At 33.6% G+C, this 17,332-nt stretch overlaps 1 protein-coding gene and 1 pseudogene across 1 annotated transcript; both read right to left on the bottom strand.

Moving 5' to 3' along the window:
- Nucleotides 1-4,769: 4,769 nt before the first annotated feature.
- On the bottom strand, nt 4,770-6,450 carry LOC112420275 (uncharacterized). The gene is made up of 3 exons (XM_024779053.1): nt 5,847-6,450; nt 5,340-5,473; nt 4,770-4,856 (listed from the first exon to the last, which is right to left on the bottom strand). Exons 1-3 carry the CDS (start codon nt 6,448-6,450, stop codon nt 4,770-4,772), a joined length of 825 nt encoding a protein of 274 aa, XP_024634821.1.
- A 1,015-nt stretch (nt 6,451-7,465) lies between these two features.
- LOC112420459 (chaperone protein ClpC, chloroplastic-like) lies at nt 7,466-16,343 on the bottom strand (annotated as a pseudogene).
- Nucleotides 16,344-17,332: the final 989 nt, after the last annotated feature.

The following is a 17,332-nucleotide window of genomic DNA, read 5'->3' as shown; positions in this document are numbered from 1 at the left end:
TATTATTAATAATAAGATGTATATAAATATACAATATGTAAGCCATGATGTTGGACACAACAATTGTGTAAATACCAATTACGCTAGAAGGGAAAAATGGTTAATACAAATAAAGGTTACAATTGTGTGACAATCAAGTAATTAGTGATAATCAAAAATTTGATATGCAATTATCTCTTGGAACTAAATCACTTACATTTTATTCTTATAAATCAATCACAAAAAACGATACTAACTTAGATAATACAATTGTGTACTATTTAATTGGATAAAAATTAAATGATACTAATTAATTATTTTTAAAGAATGTGACTCTTTTTAATATATTTAAACTAGAGGGATATCAGTTTAATTATGCCAATCATCATGAAAATTTAATAACGGACACAGCTGATTTCTTAACTACTCCATCTGTCTCAGAATATGTGTTTCATTTGAGTTTTACAAGGTTATTGAAAAAATGATTGGTAGTGTTAATTTTGATGGTAAAATATGTTTCATTTACTAAAATACCCTTATGAATTATAATTAATGGAGTTGGATGATTGAAATGCAATAAGGGTATGTTAGTGGGGGAAAAAATGTTGTATTGAAATTGTAAAAGGGACAAGTAATTTGAGAAAAAGAAAAATATTAAAGAGAACACCTATTTTAAGACAGAAGGAGTACCACTATAGCTAGGTTGGTTAAAATCGGGAAGGATTCAAAATACTACAAAGACTTAGGTTTAATTCACGTTGCATATGTGAGTGTTGGGACATATAGATTGGTTCGAATAACACAAGTGACTTGAATACACCATTTAATTGGATAAAAATTAAATGATACTAATTAATTATTTTTAAAGAGTGTGACTCTTTTTAATATATTTAAACCATAGGGATATCAGTTTAATTATGCCAATCATCATGAAAATTCAATAACGGACACAACTGATTTCTTAACTACTTCATCTGTCTTAGAATATGTGTTTCTTTTGAGTTTTACAAGGTTATTAAAAAAATGATTGGTAGTGTTAATTTTGATGGTAAAATATGTTTCATTTACTAAAATACCCTTATGAATTATAATTAATGGAGTTGGATGATTGAAATGCAATAAGGGTATGTTAGTGGGAAAAAAAATGTTGTATTGAAATTGTAAAAGGGACAAGTAATTTGAGACAAAGAAAAATATTAAAGAGAACACCTATTTTAAGACAGAAGGAGTACCACTATAGCTAGGTTGGTTAAAATCGGGAAGGATTCAAAATACTACAAAAACTTAGGTTCAAACCACGTTGCATATGCGAGTGTTGGGACATATAGATTGGTTCGAATAACACAAGTGACTTGAATACACCATTTATATATTGCTCAGCCTCCACTTTTTCCTTTAATGTAGGATTTCTAATTCACACTCGTCATAAATGTCTCCCTCAAGTGTGAGTTCATTACTACCACCACTGCTAGGAAGACTTTCGACACAAGAACTTGATCCCTTTAGTAACCTCGACTTTGATATCAATATTGGACCATCCGGAGACATTGGAGGGTCATTCATAATAGGTCAAGACCAATCACACAAAGAGAATTTGATAACACATAACCCAACATATTAAGATATTAGATTTACGGGTCCTCTCACTTATATCATTATATGTTGTTTAACTTTCACATTTTTAAACGTGAGACTTCTAACTCGCACTTAGCACACAACAACCTCTCCTCAAGTGTGAATTATTCCATTCATTCATGTGTCCCCTTTGGATGGAAGTTTTTTCTTATACTTGCACCACTTTGTCTTTGCATCAACTGGACATGTTGTCTTAACTCAAATGTCTACAAGACATTCGACATAACAAGTCGGTCTATTTAGTAACAATCAACTCTAATATCATTGTTAGGTCAGGAGGGAGTCATTGAAATTATTCATATTTTTTTTTAATTTTTTTTTAAAGAAGCTAAATTAGCCCATCTAAATTTGGCAGCAGAGAGAATCGAACTAGAGACTTTGAGGAGGAGTACACTCTCAGATCCCAAATTAATATCACTAGGCCAACTCAAATGGATTTTGAAATTATTCATATGAGTCAAAAACAACCACATAAATGAGTTAGACACGTCATCATAACTCAAAAGTTAAAACATTAATTATATATGGATCATCTGATCCATATATTTTTCAATAAGACTTTTAATTGCAGTTGCCACAAGGGTTATGACCTTGTTGGTAGATAATATCTGAATACCTCTCATCACTCTATAATTCTTGAGATTTTCCCTTATCAGGTTGAACTCTGGACCTAATTCAACTAATTTTCATTATATAAACAAAACAATAAAAAAGCCAAAGACCCAACAAAAGAAATAAGATACAGAACTTAACTGTAGAGTACTGGTAGCACCGCAAGCTAACAATATGCCAGATTTGTCCGGTATAAAGCTAGAGGTATGGAATATGCCAAATGAAACATTCCACATGCAAAATGTTGAATTGCATGTACTTCACTAAGTTTTCTTTTTTAAGCAAATGTTTTGTATTTTTCTTGTTTCAAAATAAATGTCACTTTAATCAAACAAAATTGTTTTAAAATAAATGTCATTTTTAGTTTTTAATGCAATAATAATTTTTTCTTTTTAATTGTATTCTTCAATTAATACTATATACACTATTTTCAAATTTGTATTACTTTTTTCTTTAATGGAAAACAAACCAATAGATTTTTTTTTGTTTTGAAAACAAACCAATAGTTGATTAGGATTATTTGGTTAAATAACATCTCTTTCTTTTAATTAATACATTTTTTAATATGTGTATAAAAACCTTAAACAACGTTCATTTTAAAACGGGGAAAATATTTATTATCATTTCTCTTTGTATGTTAATAAAAAAAATATGGTTATTTGAATAGTGAACATGCTCAAATTATATCATTTAATATGGGACAGAGAGTAATATTTTGTAATGATTTTATGATACCTCTAATTAAATTACTTTTTAAAAGAATCTTAAATTAATAAGGAGACATAAATTAGATTTATTTACAACAAGGCTACATGACTTTCTACCTTCCTGTCCTTTGCTTTGCACACTCTATTATAGCCAGCAAAAAGTAAGTGGAATGAATGTCAGAATGGAAAACATACACATGCAACTTGTTGAAAATACCATTATTCAAAATTCCCATAGCATTCTGCTTGAATTTTTTTCATACTGTTTATCCTTATCCGCTGTCTTTTCAAAAAAAGCTTGATCCAGAAGTACATTATTTGAACTAGCATGAAGACATTCATGTGTTGCATTTTCTTCCCCTTTTGTCATTTGTATGTTTTTCTTTGACATGCTTATGAAAATAACAAGTCTTCCTTTTCATTTTAATCTCTTTCCTTTTAGGCCCCTTTTTGAGATTGATTCTTTAAGCAAATTATGAAGGCAAAGACCCTTTTTCAGGTTTCCATTTTTGAGTACATTATACTTTTTCTCCAAAAGATTTCTCATATTATTCTTCCACAAAATAAATTTTGAAATCTCCATTTTTATTTGAAGATATTTTTGCACTTATTGTTTTGAAATTGATTTTGAAGACTGTTGGAAGTCTTGAAGGGCACAACGGTTTAGGATTTGACACCAAGTTTTCATAAAATAAAAATAAAATAAAAAACTTTATATTCATATTTCGTTTATATATTCAATATTTAACATACTAATGGTTGGATGTGCAACTAACAACTCATAATTGAACTCGACAAATACACTATGATAGTTAAAAGAACACGACAAATTAAAATCCTTTTTTAAATTTGTTTTCTTAATTATTCAAAACTTTAGTCTTTAGAGTAGAACTTCATTAATTATACATATTATATTTTTGAAAGATTCATTTCCAAATGTAATTCAGGTTAATATATATGCATAAAAATAAAATAAAAAATGAACTTATAATAAGATGCAGAGGAGGTGGTATGTATATGATATCCATATAACAAAATGTCAACATAAGTTGTCAAACTTGCAGTTGAGGAGGAGTTTGTTATCTGCCAAATGTCCTCAATTCAATATAGGACCACCTAAACCCTAAAATCTCTTCTCTTGCTTGGAAGGTGCAAATGTTGGAGTCCAGCAAGAGCTTATGTGCGTGCACATTAGACAGAGTACTTGACTTGACCCTACTCAACTCAACTCAACTCAACTCAAATCTATGTCGGCCATTCATTTTTGTCTCTTGTTTGCATCACAATTAAAACATATTTTCTTACTTGACTTGAGTTTTGCCCTCTTAAATCCCCACCGTGTTGGAACAATCACAATAATTCATACTATTATGTCTCAAAAGATAAACTGGAAGAGCACTTTAACATCACATCTCTAATGCTTAATATAATGTCTTCCAGTTTGTATTGCCTAGACATCTCAAAAATTTTCAATTTCATTAAAAGAACCATGTCTTTTTATTATGTACTAAATAAATACTCATCATAAAAACATTCACTATCACATTAATCATAAAAACTTGTTAGGATATTTTTTGTTTATCATAATCTCGTCAAAAGCATACATTTGAGTGATATAAAAGTTGCATAGTTCAAATTCAATCAGTTGATTTGATTAATATTATTATCATAGTACTAGCAACACTCTTTTTTATTGGGTGAAAAATATATGGGTGTTAGAATGAATGTTGGTAACATTTTGCTTCTTGTTATTATAACCAGTAAAAGGATTGTTTTTCTATGGATGTGATCTAGATTGAAGGGTTAATTTGTCAATAGATTTTTGCTTTGTATCGATCATTCTAGGCCTGGAGACATATATTTCATAATGTCCAAAGTGTCAACTCCTCTTATCTTTGAAGATAAGAGTAGTGAAGTGAGTACCTGCAAAGGCACCAAGCTCAAGTCAACATAGCATGTCAGGGGACTCTTTTTTCAGTATTTTTCATGTGCCTCTTTTACTCCCACCTTAATCGGGAAATGTCTATCTTATAATGTGTACTTGATTCTGCCATGATAAAAATTCATTTTAAATGTAGGATGATGAACAATAATTAAGTTCAAGACAAAATTAATTCAAATCTCAACATTTGAAAATCACTTTTACATCTCTTGACATTACTATTTTTTATACAGTCATTTTTTTATTTTTTTTTATTTTAATCGCCAAATATTATTAACCAACAAGCCCGTGCAAGACGCACTAATAAGCTCGGGTGGAGGAAAAAAATACAAAGAAGGGGAAATCGGTTGCCGCACAAACACCGGCTCGAACAAAAACCCCTTTAAAAACCACCCAAAAATAGAGGTACACCGCCACAAATGTAATGACGCAGGCATATACGGATGACAATAAAACAGGCATACCCCTGCGTCAACACCAAAAACCACCGAAGCTATGAAACCACCACCACCAGCTGCCAACACCACGCTACAAGTGCCCACAAACTCAAGCCTTACCACCCAAAGAAACACCACGCAGGGAACCAGAAAAACACTAGCTGCCCAAACCAAAAAACAGAAGCAAAATGGTAAAGGCTACTGAACCAAAAAGTTCGGCTACCCCACTGGCCAGTCGCTGCAAAACAAAAACAGCAGCAACAGGAGGCACAAAAAGACGAAAAAACAGACAGCACACCCAAACAGCCAAACCGCCCAAAGCTCCCTAATAAACCAGCACCTCTTCTAGGAACCACCAGCAAGGCAAAAAACAACCGCAACTTCTAAAACAACCTTTTAACAGACCCAAACCAACGGAAAGCTGCCAAAAAACCAGCAAGCTGACACCACCACCAGCAGCGAGCAGCACATCCTCAAATTAGCACAACCGCGAGAGACAGTCCCTTGGATTCCAACACCACTCATAGAACATACACGGAGACATTGCCATTATCTCCAACGACCACCACCAAGTAACCACCTTAATATCCTCCACAATATCCACCACCAAATTCCGATTATTGAAGATCTTGTCATTCCTAGCTTTCCATAAAACCCAAATCGTCGCATGCCAAATTAATCTTAACCCCCGACGAATACTCTTCTTCCTCTCCCCACCGCACCAACACTCCCATAAGATAAATAAATTTGGCGGGATTACAATAAAACTCTCCCACCACCCCATCATGTCACGCCACACCCTTCCGGCAACTTCGCAATGAAGAAAAGGATGAATTGACGATTCCTCCCCTCTCCCGCACAAGGTACACAAATGTGAAGCATCCGTGGGCAAGACATTCCTAACCAATAGATTAACCCTTGTTGGGATACGATCGTAAAGAAGCTTCCAAGAGAACGCTACAACCTTGGAAGGTGCCGGACTTTTCCAAAGCTTGGCAAAGACACCTTTCTCCTCCACACTCCACAAATCTTCCCTAACCACAACCGCCTCTAATTTGCCATATGTAGATTTAACTGAGAACATTCCAGACTCTTCCAACCCCCACCTCCACCTATCCTCCACATGCGACCACCTCATATCCTCCAAATCACCCAAAAGATTCCCTATTAGTTGCTCCTCCCAATCAAAAAACTCCCTCCTCCACTCAAAATGTCACTCCGTTGAAGAGCCAACTACCTCCCCTATCTCTCCCACCAACCCCTCCTTTTGATTTGAAATAGAGAAGAGTCTAGGGTATTTACTCCTAAACGTCCGATCACCCTTCCATTTAGCATTCCAAAAGCTAGTATTCAATCCATTCCCCACAACTCTCACTAACTCCGAGTTAAACCACCCTTGAACTCCAAAATTCTCTAAATTAACAACATCCTTCCACCAAGAAGAGGCACTCCTCCAATGAGAACACAACTCCCCATCCAACATAGTAGTTACTTGCGGACCATACTTTTCCACCAACACTTCCTTCCACAAAGCCACTTCCCCATGCAACAACCTCCACTTCCACTTAGCCAATAAGCTAATATTAAGAATTCTAACATCACGCACACCTAGACCACCATTCTCTTTCGTTTGACAAACCGTACTCCACCTAACCTAACTAATTTTCCTACCACCACCTACACCTCCCAAAAGGAATTCTCTTTGAATTCCCACAATTTTCCTCCACACATTAACCGGCATCTTCAATAAAGACAAATAGAAAATAGATATTGCATTTAACATCGAGTTAAGAAGAACAATCCTACCTCCCAAAAGTAAATAAAAGTAAAATAGAAATTATATTGATAATGAGAGACTAAATTACATCAAGGAATACATAAAACTTTTACAGTTAATGAGAATAACACAACTAAAAAAAAAAAAAAAAAAAAAAAAAAAAAAGCAGGTCTAACTAACTTTTACGTATAATACTTGAAATCAATTTTGCCTCGCATAATAGTGAAATCAAACATACACTGACTCTTGCTGGAGGTGTTGTGGATGATGATACTTTTCTACAATTTGGTCAGGGATGTGTATGTACTCAATCTAGAGGAATGGATCATTTTAGGTGGTTGAAGCCTTGAAGGATGGTGCAGGGGAACAGCTAAAGTTTAAATAAAAATAGATAGATAGATAGATTACTGACTACCTTAGGCAATACATAAATGTTAGACAACCAAACGCCTAGCACTAAAAAATCTTTGTAATGTTGGGCTGTCACTAAAAATTGAAATTCTTCAACTAGCCTATCACTAACAATAGTCAAATTAAAAGCTTCATGTACACGAGAAGAGCCTCTGGCAATGAATTTGCAGCACCACTACTACCATTGAGCACAATCACATTTCCATCAGAATCAGCATCCACTATAAGAGTCGCCCTCTTTAATCTCTCTAGCAAGCATCTTCTCAGCCATGATGTCTTCCAAAAGTTGCATTATAGCTCTTCTTAGAGGTCTGGCACCATAATTAGGATTATAACCTTCATCGACCACTCTCTCCCTAAATCTCTCTGTCACTGAAAGCTCAATCTCTTTGGTTTTCAGTCTCTCGAACACCTCCTTAAGCAATTATATCAGCTATCTCCTAACTCCTTAGCCTCCAGTTTTGTAAGTTGCCTGAAAACAATCATTTCATCCAGCCTATTCAAGAACTCTGGCCTAAAGTATTGCTTCAGCTCCTCGATCACCAAGCTTTTGATTCGGTTATAACTGTTGTCCTTCTCATCATAGTCAAGGTCAGCACTGCTTCCAACATTTGATGTCATTATAAGAAGTGTGTTCTTGAAGTCGACAGTTCTTCCCTTACTATCAGTTAGCCTCCCATCTTTATCAACAGGGATACCAGTCCAGGCGGCAACAATATGTTGTATGTCAACTTCAGTCACAAGTGCAACTACATCTCCTGCCTCACTCTCTGCCTTGCTCATCTCCTTGTTTTTTTGTATAAGTGCTGATATCTGAGTCTTAAGATCCATTTCTATATCCCGTAGCTCTCCAGCCTATTCAGAAATTAAGGTATCATCAGCCCGCTAATTATTAGCCAAAAAGTAAAAGAATTTGGAGATACACAATTGAAAGAACAAACCACTACAATGTCTTCAAACAAAAACTAGACTGAAGTCGCTATAGAACTTTTAAAGATAAAATAGCCTTAATTAGCTTACTTTTGTTTTGAAAAATATTATGTAATCTCGTAGGAAAAAAGGTGGTTAAGTATCCTAAAAATGTTGGTTAATGTTATACATGCTAAATCTTAAATTATGGCCTTACCTTTTCAAATTCTTGATCACGAATAGCTTCATCTTTCTCCTTAACTATCTGCCTAACCTCTTTTTCAAGCCCTCTTGCTTCTTCAGGTAACTGCAAGAATATAAATCCAGCTCAATTAGCTCAACAATAGACGAGACAAGAACTGCTGGTACAGAAAATGGTAGACAAACAAACAATACCTGCGCATGTTGAGGTTGAAGTCGAACTCGGGAACCAGCTTCGTCAATCAAATCTATAGCTTTGTCAGGCAAAAATCGACCACTGCAGAAGACATAATTATTATTAAGATAAACAGCAGGTGGAAAACAACAAGATACAGGGTACAGTTTAATTCATTCATATTCACAACTATATGAGAGTTTCAAAGTAAATTTTGTAAACAATTCAAAGGCATGATGCTAAATTCCAAAAGATTGACTTTGGTAAAAAAAATTCCCATTTAAACATGCAATACCAGACATCAACAACGATAACCAAGCCTTTTCCCACTAAGTGGGGTTAAACATGCAATACCAGAACTATTAAAAGAAAATTAAAAAAAAAAAAATCCATAGCATAAATCAAAATTGAAATGAGGAGAGAATGTGCATAAATATAAATTATGTAAAACCTGATATATTGATGTGATAGCCCTGCAGCAGCTACACGAGCATCATCGGTATAGCGGAGCTTGTGGTGAATCTCATAGCGCTCTCTAAGCCCTTTCAATATTTGTATGGTTTCACTCACAGTTGGCTCTAGCACTTTAACTGGCTGGAATTTCCTCTCCAAAGCTGGATCTTCTTCAATGTGCTTCCTGTATTCATCTAGTGTTGTGGCTCATATACACTGCATAAGTATTTAAATTTATTTACTTAAGAGATGGAAGTTGTGGCAAGCTGAGCATATACAGCCATATATATGTCTTCAGTCTTCACATTTCATAGCCAATCCAAAGTGATCATTCAGAATTTTTAATTTTTTTAAACAATTGATAAAAAATGAACAGTTGAAAATGGATTTAACTTCAGTGACTTTGAGTTTTGGTGACTTTGTTGAAAATGTGTACACTTTTTTTTCAGATAAAATTACTCCAAAGCTAATTATTGAAACTTCAGCAAATATATGGTCATTTATCCGCAAGTCAAAAGTGAAATACTGCATTGTGATTCGATATACAGTTTGAAATCATTGTATAGCTGAATTATTACCGTACTATGTAAAATGTCGCGTATCCATTTTTTATGTCAAGAAAATATTACCTGTAGTTCACCTCTAGCAATAGCTGGTTTCAATATGTTTGTCGCATCAATTACCCCTTCAGCTGCTCCTGCTCCAATGAGAGTGTGCACTTCATCAATGAAAAGTATTATTTCATCACTTTGTTTGATTTCCTCCATTAGTTTATTTAATCTCTCCTCAAATTCTCCACGATATTTAGATCCAGCAACAAGTAGACCCATATCTAGGGTTATAACCTAAATCATGCAGAATGAGGCTTTCATGTCACTCAAGACACCAAAAAATATGCTAAAATTCCATATCTAAGAACTTAAAACAGACCCAATACAGAAACTCAAAACAACAACACAATCATATGACTAAATACAAGGAAGGTGCTTCAGAACTAGTCTAACCATCTTGATGCAAGAAAGTTACTTTCCAGTCAAAATGTAGTATTAGAAGTAAATGGACAATATGTTGAAAACATATTAATACATTGAACAACTTGAACATGTTTGCGGTGCTGAAAAACAAAGAGCAAATACCCTGAACCAAACCAACAACAATTTGTAGACTAGAAATAGAAAAGAAAAAAAACACCAACCTGCTTTCCCTCTATGGTTTCAGGGACATCACCATTTGCAATCCGTTGGGCGAGACCTTCAGCAATAGCTGTCTTTCCGACACCAGGTTCCCCAATAAGACAAGGATTATTTTTGGTACGACGGCCCAAGATTTGAGTAACACGTTCAATTTGTGGCTGCCTGCCTACCCACAACAGGATCCAATTTTCCCTAGGATTTTGATTTTAGAGGACAAAGACGAGAGAAAATAAGCATGCTTGAACACATAATGAGACGTCATCAACAATCTGTCATTAAGAAAACTAGGATTGTAAGTTACCTCCTCTGCTAGCTTGGTCAAATTGGTGCCATACTGCCATATTCCTCCAAAGTTGGCATCTTGCTATTACTACTTCCAGCACCAACATTGTCACCACCCTCACCAACCATGCGAATAACCTGTTCCCCTCAAGTGAAGCACAAACACACAAACATAAATTAAGATGAAAGCATGTTCTTATATAGTAAATATACGTAAAAGGAATAAATGAGAACATAATACTAGCCTGGGTGCGAATATTAGTTGGATCATCGCCCAAATTTTCAAGAACACGTGCTGCCACACCTTCACCCTCTCGAAGAAGATCCAAAAGCAGGTTCTCAGTTCCAATATAATTGTGACCTAGAAATTCCAAAATGTAAGGCAAAATTTCAGCAAGCGTAAAGGAATACAAAATTTTAATCACACTCAAAATAAAAGAAAGAGCGGAAAGACGGGTCAAAAATAAACTACCAACAATTCAATTTAAACTCACTTTGAATGTATTTAATTCAAATTGGTCAACCATCAGATCAATCATAGCAACAATCAAGGCATGTTTGGAATAAATCATATAAATAATAAATAAGTCATGAACACAATTTTCATAAACAAAGTATAATTGATTTGATATGAAAAACGACATATAAAGATATGCTATCGTTTACCAAGTTGGCGAGCTTCCTCCAATGAGAGTTCCAAAACTCTCTTGGCACGCGGAGTAAACGGAATCTCAACAGCGACAAAACCACTACCCCTTCCAATTATCTTTTCGACTTCCACGCGAGAGTCTTTCAGGTTAATTCCCATAGACTTTAGAACCTTAGCACCAATACCAGTGCCTTCGCGAATAATACCCAACAAAATTTGTTCTGTTCCGACAAAATTGTGTCCCAGCCGCCTAGCTTCATCTTGAGCCAGCATAATAACTTTGACTGGTTTCTCCGAGAAATGATGAAATATGGCTCTAGTTACACATCTGCTACCTCTACCACCCCTTACTCTATTAGTACCAATCTGAGTGAGCACCTTAGAATGAAAATCTTGTTTGTATCTCAACATAGAATCCAAAGAGTTCACAGGACGTAATCCAGAGAAACCGGACAGTCGGATTGTAGCAGTTTGTGTGGCATACATCATTCTGACATGCCTTCGACCAGCCACTAGGCCGGGGATGTTAATCGACTGTGCCAAAACCCTAGACATGATTCTTAGATTGTTCACTGCATTCATTGATGAAAAAATATATTATCAAACAAGTAATTCACATGAAATATATAATTAAAATGTGTTCTTGCATTCATACAATCTGTGTACAGTTAAATTACATTTCTTTTGAAACTTCCCACTATTTATGAAGGCTCAAAGTGAAAGTTAGTCTCAAAATGCAATACAAAACTATAAGGCATGTGAATGATAAATCAAATTTCTCAATTTAAATCATTGCTAGTTGTATAGAAACAAACCTGAAGGAAAAAGGAACAAAAGAGGGACGTTTGGCGAAGAAGAAGAAGATGGTCGGTCGTGGGAACCGAGAAACAAAGGTTAAGCGTGAAAGAGAATGCTTGCAATACACGATTTATCTACTAACATCTATTAACAATATATGAAAGTTGAAGTACATCAAAATTTCATAATGATCTCCTTGATTTTATGTGCATAATGGTAGTTTTGCAAAAAAAATTTTTTTTTTTTTTTTTTAAATATTAAATATGGATAATGATTATCACAACTGTAACAAATTTCCACGGATAATTATGAAATTAATTAATTTGTTAAAAAATTACGGATAATGGTCATCACAACTCTAACAAATTTTACGGATAACGATGAAATCAAATTATTTGTTTTTTAAAACATGACTTAGAAACAATTTCAAAATATTATTTGTTTTTTTAATCTTTTAACAATATATAAAAAAAATATTTTTTAAAAATGCAATATATAAAAATCGAAATATATTATCCTTTTTAAAAGTCAATATATTATCATGTTAATTACGGACGACTATCTTTTCAATTGCACACAACAAATTTAAATATCTACTACTTTTTTTTGACAAACAACAAATTTAAATATCTACTACTACTACTATAATAACTAATAAGAAAATCTTACTCCAGTAAAATTTCATAATTATCCTCGATTAAACTCATAATCCTCTTATTTTATGGATTCAATCGTCAGTTTACAAAATAAAAATCTAATTTATTCATTTTTTTAAAATTATTATATATTTTTTTGTTTATTTTCCAAGCCTAACTAATTCCCTATCATCATTTTTTATTACTTCCAAACCTAACTAATTCTCTATATCGTCATTTTGTATATTTATCACTTCCGATCCTCTATATCGCCATTTTGTAGATTTATCACTTACAAGCCTAACTAATTCTTTTGCTTTATCACTTCCAAGCCTAACATTAGTTCCCTGAATCTTGCAAATAAAAAAGTCAATTTGTTTCTTCACAAGGGGTTACTTCATTCTTGTTGGTTTTTTATGATCTTTTTGGGAGTCCACAATATGCAGTGTATTGGTAACGAGGTGTTTCCCCTCTACAAGCTCGTATGGGAAGTGAATAAACTTGTTCATTAGAAGAGAATGTGCTTTCAGCATCAAATACACATTAATGATTAATCAAATAGACAGATGATTATGCTTGAGCTTCTACAAAAAGCTGATATCATTGTCATTTTGTCAAACTCACCGTCAATCCAAACATACACTTAATTTAAAAATACATAGGAATATTTGATACGTGGAATCGGGATAATGTGTGGGACAAAGGGTTTAGAGATGTTTTGTGTTTAATAAGTCAAAAAGAGCACTCACTTTGAACAGTGAACCTCTGCCTCTACTCAATAAGTATGCTGCAATTATTCTTAGCCTTAGGACTCAATGAACGGCTTATAATGAGGATAATATGAAGATTTTTTATGCTCCTACTCCATGTTTGAGTAGCCTTCTGTTAGCATATGTATCGGGAAGGACTTTCCTTAGGACTTAATTTTCCCTTTTTCTTGTTCTGTTCTTTTCAGACCAGTAGCAAAAAACGATATCCTCTTTTCAAATTTATCTTGATCATTAACTAATTAGATGTCGATCTTGACACAAATAATAAAATAAGATTCTTTTATATTTTAAAACAGCACTCAAATACAGATAAATTCTTCATAATTTAGGATAAAATATACATGTATCCTCTTATCAGAACAATCTTGTACGATAACGACTGAGTAAAAAGAATATGATCTCTCTGGGAAACTTGTTTCTCGCTAAGAATCAAAATAGAGATTTCTTACTAAAGAATAATTGTTATACTCATTATCTCCATTGCAGACTTAACATGCTTCTACTAGACCAACTAGTAATGTATGTCAATGTTTTAATTATATATTAGTAAAAGGAGGACTTTTTTCTCTTCCCAAAATAAGTATATCACTTCAAGTACAACGATCACTACCACTGCATTTAAGATCACCTATGAAACAGGTAAATTACTTAAATACCAAAATGGTTTACCCTTTACTACCACCAGGACCTGGCATTACCAAAAAAATCTAAATTGACCGACTACACTCAGCAACAAAAATATGCATACCATCTATGGAGATTAATTTCAATTAATTAAATACCTTAGTGGTTTAAACGAAAATCAATGGAAAATCGGCCATTAGGAGCTCCGATGCTACAAATGCAATCATCGGAAAATGGAAATCAATGGAGAGACTTCAAGTGAAATATCTGGCATCGTGGAACTTATAAATTCTTTGTAGAAGCCTGTCCAAACTTTCTTGAAGAAGCTTTATTCTCCTCCAAATTAATCTGGAGAAAATACCGTTCCCACCAAGACGAACTCCTCTTTTTGGCCTGAAGTAAGACAAATCGGATAAGCTTTTCTTTTCCCTCCTCCATGTTATTTACTGACCAAATTTATAGACACAGTCATTAGGGTTGACAATGACTCAATGAAAACTGCATAAACATGATTATTCCATGTGAAATACGCTCACCGCTCTTCTAAATTTAGAAACATATGCAACCTTAGTCTTTCAGTTATCTGGAAAACCTGCATATATTATTGTCAAAGACCAACATATAAAGAAAGGTCCAACAGATTATCGATTTATAATAAGATAATCTTTCAAGCTAGCAGCATAAACAGTACATGAAAAGCTCAAAATTTAAGTATAACATCAAAAATTTCAACCAAAGGAAGTATCAGACCCTGATAAGTCCAATAGGAGAGAATTTTATGGTTTGCGTAAAGCATAACATACCAGTCAGTTCTGCTCTATAAACAAATATTATACTGCATGCATGTCAGTTTCAACTCGTTCTAAAAAGTTATTTCCAATATAGCTTTTGAAGCAAAGTAATACTGGACTCAAACAGAAAAAAGTTGCAAATCAAATAACTAAAATCAGAAAATACCAATGGTCAGAAGACTAAGAACAAGATGGCATTGTGCTTTTGCTTTCCATCCCACTGATATACTTTAAGGCATAATGCATTTACGATGAAGATGATTTGAAAATGACAGTGGAAATTGCATTTCGGAGAATGGAAGAGTGGTTTTTTACAAGATCAGAGAAACTTGCATGAACTTGCATGGTAACACACCACATAAACTAACCCACTTGGGTTGGTCTGGTGGTATTGGCTTTGGTCTTGGGAGTGTGCTCCTCCGCAAGGTCTCGGGTTTGATTCTCTCCGGTGCCAATTTGGGTGGGCTATTTAACTTCTTCGAAAAAGGAAAAAAAAAAAAACACCACATAAACTTGCATATTTATCTAAGTTCATAAACATTCAACAAGAGATAACAAAACTTGCAAGTGAACAGGAAACAACTTTATGGAGTCCTTAATCAGGAAAATAAAAATGTGCAAACACAACGATCAGTTTCAAAACCAAACAAAATATCATCGCCATAATTTTAATGGCTAAAATAGTAGAAGGTGAAGCAAATGAATATCTGTTAGGATTTGATGAAAGAACAGTAGAGGAAAGGGAATTTATTCGTCCCTGATAGTTTTATTGACAAAGAAAAGGAAAGGTACAGATGGGAGACATTGGAATTCTCCAGTTTTCTAAAAGATCAAGTTAAAGGTCAAATAAACTGATCCCAATCTTCTATTTATAGACACATAACAAACTAACTAACTAATTGCTACAACACTCTTAATTTCCCGTAAATCTATGCCCTAACAGTATTTCTTCAATATAACATAACATTGTCCCCAAGTTGAAATCTACTAAATTATTTTTATTCAATGGTTGTTGAAAACAAATTAAAAATAAATAAAGATAAAAATCTTGATGAACCAAATTTTAATCTTTACAGCACATTTAAACATGCATCTATTTGGAAACAAAATCTGGTCCCTTATATAAGAAGTGATTAGAATATGATTCACAGGAAGGAAACACAGTAATAGTATTAAGTAATATAAATGTGAATTACCAAAATGAAGAGGCCAGGCGACAAAATGGGCGAGGAGGTTGATTTGGAAGATGAAAACAATCCTCCTCCGCTATCACCGCCGGTCTCCGAGACAATCTCTTCTTGATACAATTCAGTTGTCTCCATACATTGTATTGTGTTCCTGCTGCTTAGTGCTTCTGACAGTGTCTCCGTACAATTCAGTTGACAAAATATCGCTTTTTTATTTTGGTTTTTTCTAAATTACCTTTGAAGAATGGTGGGTAATTTACCCACCAACCAATGAAAATGAGCAATTTGTTGGTGGGGTCAAGATAGTTCATGGATACCACTTAAAAATGTGTTTATGTGGCTAATGTGTATTGGTTGGGGGTAAATTACCCACCATTCTTCCATGGGTACCCTAGTTGTCACCTTTTATTTTATGTTTTTTCAAAAATTTCTTCGACTTTTACTTTTTTAGAAAAATTTCTTTTCACTTTTAAATATACATATACGTAAAAATTATATTTTTTAATAAAACTTTACAGGAAAATTTACAATATTTTAAGAATTTCTCTTGAAAAAAATAAAAAAATTTAACAAAACATAAATTAAATGTGCATTTTTATATTTTCTGTGGTTAAAAAATTATATTTAATTCATGTTTTGTTAAAAAAAAAACACTATTTTTTTTTAGAGATTTTTATAAAATTCTGCACATTTGTGCATAATTTCATTAAAAAAAACATAAGTTGACTTAAAAATAGGGACAAAAAATTATGATTAAAAATTTTATAAGGACTAAAAGTTGAAGGAAATTTCAAAAATATTAAAACAAAAATTAGAGATATTTAACCTTATTTTCTTGGTGGATTCTGGGGTGAGGGATCAATCAAGTCCCTCACCGGTGGAGGACGTAAAAAGCGTCGTTGGATTTAATGAGCGGATTGGATTTGTTGATATTAAAAATGAGAACATTAACAAATTTCCACACACAATCATGCATTATATCTTCCTTGTCCTCTCCAACCCACCAAATTTTGTGAAAGATTCTTGCTGCAAATCAAAACTTTTCTAACAAAATAATCTATCTTTCATGTGGGTCGTCTGATCCTCTCTCAAGTTTAGTCTTTAGATGAAGGAAATAGAATCATTGGTAGATTAGCATAAACAACACCATGGATGATGTAATTTA

This window comes from Medicago truncatula, chromosome 3 (genome assembly GCF_003473485.1).
Source record: "Medicago truncatula cultivar Jemalong A17 chromosome 3, MtrunA17r5.0-ANR, whole genome shotgun sequence".
In the NCBI taxonomy this organism is placed as follows: Eukaryota; Viridiplantae; Streptophyta; class Magnoliopsida; order Fabales; family Fabaceae; genus Medicago; species Medicago truncatula.
This window is presented reverse-complemented; position numbering and strand designations above follow the sequence as displayed.

Excerpts from the sequence above, each read along its gene's own strand:
- LOC112420275 (XM_024779053.1), bottom strand. The coding sequence starts at position 6,450 with ATGAGGTGGTCGCATGTGGAGGATAGGTGGAGGTGGGGGTTGGAAGAG. Across the intron at positions 5,474-5,846 it reads GATAATGGCAATGTCTCCGT|CTAGTGTTTTTCTGGTTCCC; the intron begins GTATGTTCTATG and ends TGGTTTGGGCAG. Across the intron at positions 4,857-5,339 it reads TTTTTGGTGTTGACGCAGGG|GTACTCACTTCACTACTCTT; the intron begins GTATGCCTGTTT and ends GTGCCTTTGCAG.